Here is an 8,978-nt window from a genome sequence, read left to right on the forward strand (position 1 = left end):
TTTCCTTGAATAAGGAGAGCAATCAGTTTATTCAGCTCTGTTTGGCAATTTACAAACTCAGTTTTTATTTACTTAAGGCTTTCTTTTAAAAGAATTGATCTATATGGTGGACACTAACTACAGAGAACACATGAGTGTATTCATTCCATTTAACAAATGTCAACGCCCTCAATTGGTGTAATTTAAGAAAGAGCTTTACATACCTAAGAAAAAAAATAAATTTACAATGCAATTGAAAATTTACCATAGTAAACATAACTCTACACTTAAGTTTTTGACTATTCCAAAGGTAGGTACATATAAAAAGAAATTAATATTTCAGTGCCAGAAAACTAGTAACATATTGTTTTGTACAATAAACTTTTAATGAAGAAGATATTTCACCCCTTTTCCAAAAAATCAAGTTTTATAAAGGAAACATCAAGTTAACCTTGACTATGGCTATAATATTGGACTCAGTAAGCAGAAACAAAACTTTTAAGTAATGAAATATTTACCTAAATCTTCATACCAAAGTTTCAAATTCTTAACCCAAATAAGACCAGCAAATTGTGCCCCAATTTCAACAACAAAACAGAACAAAAAAATAAAATCCATCAAGTAAATATGGAACGCATTAAGGCAAAGACATACCATAAATTTAACCATAAGTAATTTCCAATGTTATTTTAATTTCTTAAAATCATTTGTAACAAACAACTCACAATTATTAAATATTATTGAACACATGTCATGAACACAGTATTTCTGTTCAATTAATGAATGTTCTTGAGCCATTTAATTTTTTTTTTGCACTTTAATTTCTCCAGCTACAAAATGTGGGAAATTATACTTTATCCTTTTATACTATAGGAGTATCCTAATAATAAACATTTGTGGAACACATTGAGATGTACATGCCAAGAAACGGAACTACATGAAAATAAAGTACATAAACATCATAGATGATTAACATCCAATTTTTCAGGGTGGGGGGAGGCAGGGGAGGACAGTCTTGCTCTATCAGCCAGGCTGGAGTGCCGTGGCACGATGTCGGCTCACTGCAACCTCCGTCTCCTGGGCTCAAGCAATTCTCCTGCCTCAGCCTCCCGAGAGCTGGGATTACAGGCATGTGCCAGCATGCCTGGTTAATTTTTGTATTTTTAGTAGAGATGGGGTTTCACCATGTTGGCCAGGCTGATCTTGAACTCCTGACCTCAGTAAATCTACCTGCCTCAGTCTCCCAAAGTGCTGGGATTACAGGCATGAGCCACTGCACCTGGCCTCCAATTTTTAAACTGCTTTTACACATTATCAGTAGGCACTTAACTTTTTTTAATTTTTAATTTTTGAGGGTACACAGTAGGTGTACATATTTGTAGAGTAAGTGAGATACTTTGATACAGGCAAGCACTTATATTTGTAAAAATTAAATGCCAGCCAGGCACAGTGGCTTACGACTGTAATCCTAACACTTTGGGAGACCAAGGCAGGTGGACCACAGGTCAGGAGTTCCCAGCCTGGCCAATATAATAAAACCCCATCTGTACTAAAAGTACAAAAAATAGCCACGGATGGTGGCTGGCGCCTGTTGTCCCAGCTACTCAGGAGGCTGAGGCAGGAGAATCGCTTGAACCCAGAAGGTGGAGGTTGCAGTGAGCCGAGACTGCGCCACTGCACTCCAGCCTGGGTGACAGAGCAAGACTCCATCTCAAAAAAAAAAAAAAATTAAATGCCAATGTTAAAACAATCAACTGCATTTCCAATTTTAGACTTTTGATAAATTTTTGTAGACAAGCTATTACTGAATAAATGTATGTTTGAGACAATCAAGCTAACTTCTGGCAGACCATTAATACTCAAGTCTATATTTAATGACTGTCAATATTTGTATCAAAAATAACAAAACACTATCAGAATATACACAGCCAGCATACCAGCTTGCTCTTCCTAATTTAAATATCTGTACTATTATGAAGATATATCATAAAACACTAGGCTAACAGCCATCCATTCAATTAATAGCAAATTTACAGGGGAATGTGAGCAAATTAAACTTGTAGAGTAAAAGAGAACTAACACACTTAATAACACTCTTACAATAGGTCAAATGAAAAAGCAGCTGATATTAAAAAATTATTCCACCTGTAATTTAAAAAACACACTGCATTATCTGCTTATCAGTAATGATGATACTCAATCTGATGTACCAAAGAGGTAACTTAACAAGTCACTTGACTACTATTTCTTACCATGAAGAGGCAATCTTAGGGGTAAGTAACAGAATTACTGTTACTTGGCATCTTGTCTGCCAATTAAGATTTTTCAAGGAAGGTGTAAAAGGCAGCATCATATATATCCTCTCACTGTGCAATATTAGACCATTAGGGAAAAATTCTTTCAAGGTTGGTAGTACCCAATTTTTGACCAGCACATTTCTTTTGTATTTCTTTACAAGCCATGCAAATCTTCACATGGTTTTATTTTCCAAAACAAATGCTTCAACTTTTTTCCTAGTAGCCTAGCTACAACCCTGCAAAAACAAACCTGGAGAGTGACATATGGAGGAAAAACAAGTTTAACTAAGGACATAGTTCAAAAAGCAGCTTCTAATAAGAGCATAAAGCGCAATTTGATCTGAAGACAATGTAAACACTTACAATGTTGAAACTATACAGTTAAAAACAGTACCTAAAATTAACATATGATATGCTCCTAAGATAAAAATTACAACTGGAAAAACAATATTTATAATCAGCTTTTGTTAAAAAAAAAATTGGAAGCCTAGATATTACTTTGATTATGCTAAAACTATTAGCATGAATGTAAATTCGTCAGAAAAATATACATCTCTCGAACCATGTATATTCTATAGTACTTTCTGGTTATAAAATTTAAATCAACCAATCTAACAAACATGAAGCAAAACTTCAAAAATATGTATTTTAAAAGTCCAAAACTCAAATGTTTTAAACTGATAAAACCATAAAACCAGAATATGTATTAATACGTTCCTCTCAATATCATAAATGGAAATGAGCAAATGAATGTCACCATGAATAGAAAACTCTTCGTTGCTCACCCCACTACTAACTCAACAGTTTTGGAGGTTGGTTTTGTTTTCTGATTCAGCCCTTTATTTTAAAATGTGCTCTGACACAAATGCCATCACACACAACAGATGACAACTAACCATATTTAATATTTTCTAGACTTCCTGTGTAACTCAATAACTACACAATAACTACTCCACAAAGTTCTGTGAACTCCAGCTTCAAGCCTGAAGTCAATCTAAGATAGCCAAAAGAAAGTACACCTGTGCAATTATTGCATTTCCTATTTCAGAATGTTGAATGTAACACATGATAACTGAATGCATCTGAAGCAATATAAATGCAAAACTCAAATTATGCAGAAACCACATTACAAAAAAAGGCCTGTAGTATCACTATTAAAAAGCAATAAATACAAAAAATATCATTTTAGTTTTAAATAGTACCAACTAACTTAGAATCCTCTAAAGTAAGCATTAAAAATAATACACAGCCTCACGATAAATTATATGAAAGGATTCCCAGAAGAAAAACTAGAAGCGAAAAAAAACACTAAATCACAAAATATATCATGTAGACTTTATCGCATACCAACAGAATAAGAACTTTGTTAAATAAGCAGTCAAAAAAAAAAAAAAAAAGGAGAATGAAAGAAAATCCAAAGTATAGTATCCCACTTCATAGCATCCCCATTTTCCTAGAGACATAATAATCATTTTGAACGTTTTTAAGTCACTGGAAATTCACCAAAAAGTAATTCTTAAAACAATCCTGGTCACCTAAGGCACCAACATGTTATACCATGTGTTCATATTCTACTGAAAAACCTATTCAATGACACTGTTCCAAACAAAAAGTTTCATTTAAAAAATAAAATCTGAAAGTCAGAATTTTTTAAACTAAAGAAGTTTCCAAAACAAAGAAAAAAAAAATTTCCCAAAGATTACAAAGTTTCATTAACTATCTTAACTGTTTTACTAAGCATCACCTTTCTGCCATTCAGTGGATATCAAGCGATCAATAACAATGTCACAAAAGAATGTTTACCAAGATGGGGGCTGGGGTGTCACCTGTAATGATTTTGTATGAAAAATGTAAACGATCCTAAAATTGGTAAGAAAAACTTTCACCTTCCTACAATCTCACTTTATTTATATTAAATGTGTCTTAGTCTGAAATGAACAAGAGATTAGGAACTGGTTGGTGTGCAAGGTTTGCTTTTGTTTTTGCTAAAAACAAATCTCTCCATAAGTCCCTTATTTCCAAATACTATGGAAAAGTCACTACTACTCACCGCAAGTAATACTGTTTTAAAGCAAAGGCAGCGTTAGAACAACTTCTGGGAAAGTTGAACTCTTCAACAATTTCTCCCCACTGATTCTTCTCAGAAACCTGGTAAAACACAGGCACACTTGTCTGAAAGTGAACAATCTAAAAAAACCTTAACCTAACTGAAATAAATACCCATTCTACAGAGATCTGTAGATACCTAAGGCATCAATGGTTGTTTCTGATCGATCGGTAAAAGTTACTAAGCAAGGGCTTCTTGAATCACTATGTTTTCACCAGACAGCCCTGTATTTAATACCACTTGTTTTGTTTGGGGGGGTTGGTGGGTTTGTTTTGTTTTTGAAGCCCGGACAATAACCAATCGCAAGTCCCTCTGTCGCCCCCTTTTAAATCTCAACGCGGTCCGTTTACACTAAAAAAAAAAAAAAAAAAAAAAAAAAAAGTTCAAAAGGATCAATACAGTTCCGGACAGCGACGTCCGCGGGTTCTGGGGGGGCCGGGGCCGGGGCCGATTCCGATCCCTCTCCCAGATCTATCCATCTCCATAGGCCCTTCTTTGAGGCCTACAGCTTCTGCCTAGCCTTGAAGCCTAAGATGGCTATTTGGAGACAGGTCCTGGTTTCTTTTGTTAGCTGTATAAACCGAGGGCGACGGGGCCGAGGCTGTGCCCCCGGCTGCCGGGATCATTTCGCAGCCGATTATCGATGTTAAACCTGCCCGCGCTAATTTTGAGTTGCACGAAAACTGCTCTGAGTCTGTGTGTCTCTGTGTCTCCGCCTGTGCTAGAGCGGCAGCGGCGGCAGAGCTGACGAGCGAGCGAGCGAACGAGCGAGCGAGCGGGCGGGCGGTGCGGGCGCGGGGCGGGCGCCGGGCTCGAGCTGGCGCCCCGCACGCCCGCACTCCCCGCCGCGGCGCTCAGACCCCGCCGGCCCGACTGGGCACCGGGCAGGGCGCTAGCCGGCGCCGGGCCGCCAGCCCGCGGGAGCCCCGCGCCCGCCGCGCGCACGCGAGCCACCAGGCCAAAAACAGCCCCGCCGCCGTCCGCCTCCGTGCCACCGGCTGGGAGCGAAAAGAACGCCTTTTGCCCCCGCAGGCCACCCCCCCAGCCCCAAGCGCCCACTCCGGGGTCAAAGGAGACTTTTTGGAGGAGGCCAGTGAGAGGGAAATACAAATTAAAACTTCCACTCACCTTCGCGAATCCGCCTAAAGTAGTGACTCTGGTGTAGAGACCGTGAAGATCCAGCTCCTTCCCACCCACCGCAGGGATTTTTTTAAAAGGCGACCTGCGGGAGAGAGAAAGACCCGCACTTGTCAGCCGGGACCCCGCGCCCGGCCCGGGCGGGAGAGCCCCGTTCGCCCCGGCTCGCCCCGGCGCTGCCCCCCCGGTTCTGCTCTCACCCTCTGCTGTGGTGGAACTGCCGCAGCTCGTCCAGGAAAGCGAGTCCCTTTCTCCGCTCGTCCGGAGGCGCCTTCCCCGTCGAGTTTGCCATTATTTTTTCAAAGGAGGTTTTTAAAAAACCCAGATCGGTGTTTTAAAAGCGCCCCCCGCTCCCAGCGCTTCCTACCAGAGCCCGGAGCCCATTCCTCGGCCGGCGGCGGCGGGGCTCAGTCATGGGCCGGCGGTGGCGGCGGCGGCGGCGGCGGCGGCGGCGGCGGTGGCGGCGCAGGGAGGGAGGGAGGGAGGGGGAGGAGGAGGAGGAGGAGGGGAAGGAGGGAGCAGGAGGCCAGGGGGAGAGGAGGGAACGAGGGAGGGGAATTTCTAAAAAAGTTTAAAGAAATCGGAGCGAAACTAGAGGGGCAGGCGACTGCCGGATCCGCGCGAAGCCGCGGGGCGAGCGCGGCCCCCACCCCTTCCTTCCCTCCCTCCCTCCCCGCGGCCCGGCTCTCGCCCGCCTCTCAGCGCCGCCGGCTGAGGTGGCTTGGCCCGGGGACGCGATTCAACATGGTGCTGCTGCCGGGGGCGCGCGAGCGGGCGAGGGGCAAGGCGAGCCAACGGTGAGGGGTCGGGGCGGCCGGAGGCCCTAGAGTTTCGGCAGCGGCGGCGACGGCGGCAGGGCTGGGGCAGGCGGGGCTGGGGGTGGGGAGGGGGAGGTCTGTGTGGTGGTTTGTAGAAAGCGGGGTGACAGCGTGTATTTCGTCCCCGGCTCCGCGGAGCCCTCGCACACATTCACGCGCGGCCTCGGCCGCTGAGGCCGGGGCGTCCCCGGGCAGAAGCACCGGCGGCAGCTGAGCCGCTGCGCGCCGCCCGCCCGCTTCCCTCCTCGTCAGCCTTCCTCTCTGCCGCTGCCAGCGCCGCCGCCACGGCCCGGCAGCCAGTGCCGCACAGCGACCCCCAAGGGCCGGCCGCGGCACTGCGCCTGGCTCCACACCGCCCCGGCAGCTCCTCGCGGGGAACAATAGACTCGGCTCGCCGGGCTTAGGGTTCGTCTGCAATGTGCCGCACATTTCACACGCACACAAAGCCGGCGGAAAGGGGGGCGGCGCGGGGAAACGGCCACTACCGGTTGTTCCAGGGTTAGGGGTGGAGGCAATGTTCGCGTCCCTGGCTCGGCTGTTGGAAGGGCCGCCTCGGAGTCCCCGCCCGCCCGACAGAAGTGGTGTGGCGCTCTGGAGGGAAAGGAAGCTCACCGGGGCAGCTCACGCTACGCAACATTCACAGATCGGAATAAAGTCAATTTGTTACCTTCTCTTTTTGTAAAGTCTAAAGAAATCGGTTTTTATGAGCCTTATGCTAGTATTTTGGGGCCTGGTTAGCACATTTTCTATGAATTATCCACACGCTATCTTTAGCAAACTGTACGTTAAATATAATGTGAACTGTCTGTCCTAGTTCTGTGGAAATAAGAGTAATGCTCTTAATTCATCTTGCCTCTGGTTGGCTTCACATATCAAACTGGATTATTCTATTACCAAAGTTATGCAAACTAATTAAACTGGTTAGGAAACAATCTGTCCAACTTTGACAATAATAATTAACGTTTATATTTTTATAGTAAGGTCTCTTAAAGATTACTGCGTTTAAAATAAATGAATAAAATGTTTTTCCTTGCTTTCAAATGTCTTAAATGTAATCCTCGTTTAAAATATTTTTGAAGGTTAAAAAAATCCCTTTGCTTAAATGGAAAAGTCAAAACATCTCAACAAATACTATCACCTAAATTTGCATTTACGAGGGGTGTTGGAGTTGGCTCTTGCTGCAAATGTTAATTAAGATTAGAGTAAGTGAAGCGTATTATTATTCCCATTTTAGTGACGGCCACTACGAACAAAGTCACTGCCTAACCCAAGGTCACAGGGTAGTAAGGGTCTGGATAGATTATTATTTCAGGTAGTCGTTCCAATGGGAACATTGCTTTGGAGGTGCAATATTATGTAATATAGTGCAGCATGCTCCCGGTGCTCACTCTAGGAAATGGACATATTTCCCAACTAAAGTTTGTCTCTTAAGTGGGGTCGAAATAAGGTTATGGCTAGGAAGTTTCTGACACCCAGGGCCAGTAAATGTCTCGGAAGCCTGTGAGGGGCGGAGACCCGGCCGGGGAAGGTGGAGAAGCTCGGCGGCCGCGGGAGACCCGGTCAGCTGTCCCTTCCCCCACTGGTCCTCTTAGGGGGAGTGGAGATGTGGGCCTCGGAGCTGCGTGGCCCGGGTGGTTCGGATTCCCTAAATGCCGCACTTGCGCACAGCCCCTTACGTAACCAGCAGTGCTGGGGATTCCCTAGAGGGGGTCATTCTATTCAACCATTATACACACCCCGGGTTCCTGCCGCCGCGCCGCCGCCGCCGCCGCCTCACAAAATGGCGGCGCCCATAGAGGAGACAGCGGCAGCCTCTTCGGCCCCATTTTGTGGGAGGCGAGCGATCTGTCAACATGGAATACCTCTGCTGAGGATGCATCCGAGTTTGGATATCCCACTTAAGGGATGGAGCTTGGGGGATCACGTTAGACGGAAAATGTCAACGACTTCTACCACCTCTACACGTTTTTACTTTTTCATTTTCTCGAAAGAAGCGCCAGAAGCCTGTGGGGTAATTGTAACTAGAGGGAGAAGGAGAAGCTGAGCTGACTGCTCCGGGGACTTGCCGCGGCGCCTTGGTAGCTTTGGTTGCTCTTCCACGCTCCCGGCAGCTGACCGGTATCTCTCGGAGGGTCTCCTGGGCCACCTCGGCCGCGCCAGTCGTGCAATGAGACTTTTCGATAGTTTTAAAATGCCACAGTCCATGGCCCAGTCGGCACCGCTCTCCTGAATGGTGGGCTTCGGGAACCCTAGAAGGCTGCTGCTCAGGAACTCGCGGTCGGCCGGGAGCCGGGGAGCTCGGTTACCGGGAGCGGGCGGTACTCGCGGATTCCGGCGGCCCTGGCGGGTCGCTGCCCGGATCCGAGCCGGGGATGATGGTGCTGATGGAGCTGATGGGGCAGGAGTGGGAACGGAGGCACTGAAATTTAAGTCGTCCGAGTTGGGACTTAAGATTGCAGGTTAATATTGTCGCAGGCTAGACTTAGAACGTCTTTTCTAGTATCCCAGTCTGCAGTGGGCAAATCTGTTGTCTTTATTTCTCATTTAAGGGCAGAATGGAAGGGTGACATATTTGTACTTTTCAAGAGGCAGTTGCCGCTTTTAAGTTGCTGTTATTAATGTGTGTGTGTACATACACAA

General features: G+C 45.5%; 1 protein-coding gene across 1 annotated transcript in view; it reads right to left on the reverse strand.

Annotated features, from left to right (window-relative positions):
- ARID2 (AT-rich interaction domain 2) overlaps positions 1–5,943 on the reverse strand; it is a 185,380-nt gene extending 179,437 nt beyond the window's left edge. The window contains exons 1-3 of the mRNA XM_012459083.3: positions 5,721–5,943; positions 5,512–5,605; positions 4,327–4,424 (exon numbers count right to left, since the gene is read on the reverse strand). Of these exons, the coding sequence (XP_012314506.2) occupies positions 4,327–4,424; positions 5,512–5,605; positions 5,721–5,812 (284 nt within the window). The 5' untranslated portion in view covers positions 5,813–5,943. The remainder of the gene's footprint in view (positions 1–4,326; positions 4,425–5,511; positions 5,606–5,720) is intronic.
- Between the last annotated feature and the right edge of the window lie 3,035 nt (positions 5,944–8,978).

Source organism: Aotus nancymaae, unplaced genomic scaffold (assembly GCF_030222135.1).
Source record: "Aotus nancymaae isolate 86718 unplaced genomic scaffold, 86718_ANA_hifiasm-v0.15.2.pri h1tg000092l, whole genome shotgun sequence".
Taxonomy (NCBI): Eukaryota; Metazoa; Chordata; class Mammalia; order Primates; family Aotidae; genus Aotus; species Aotus nancymaae.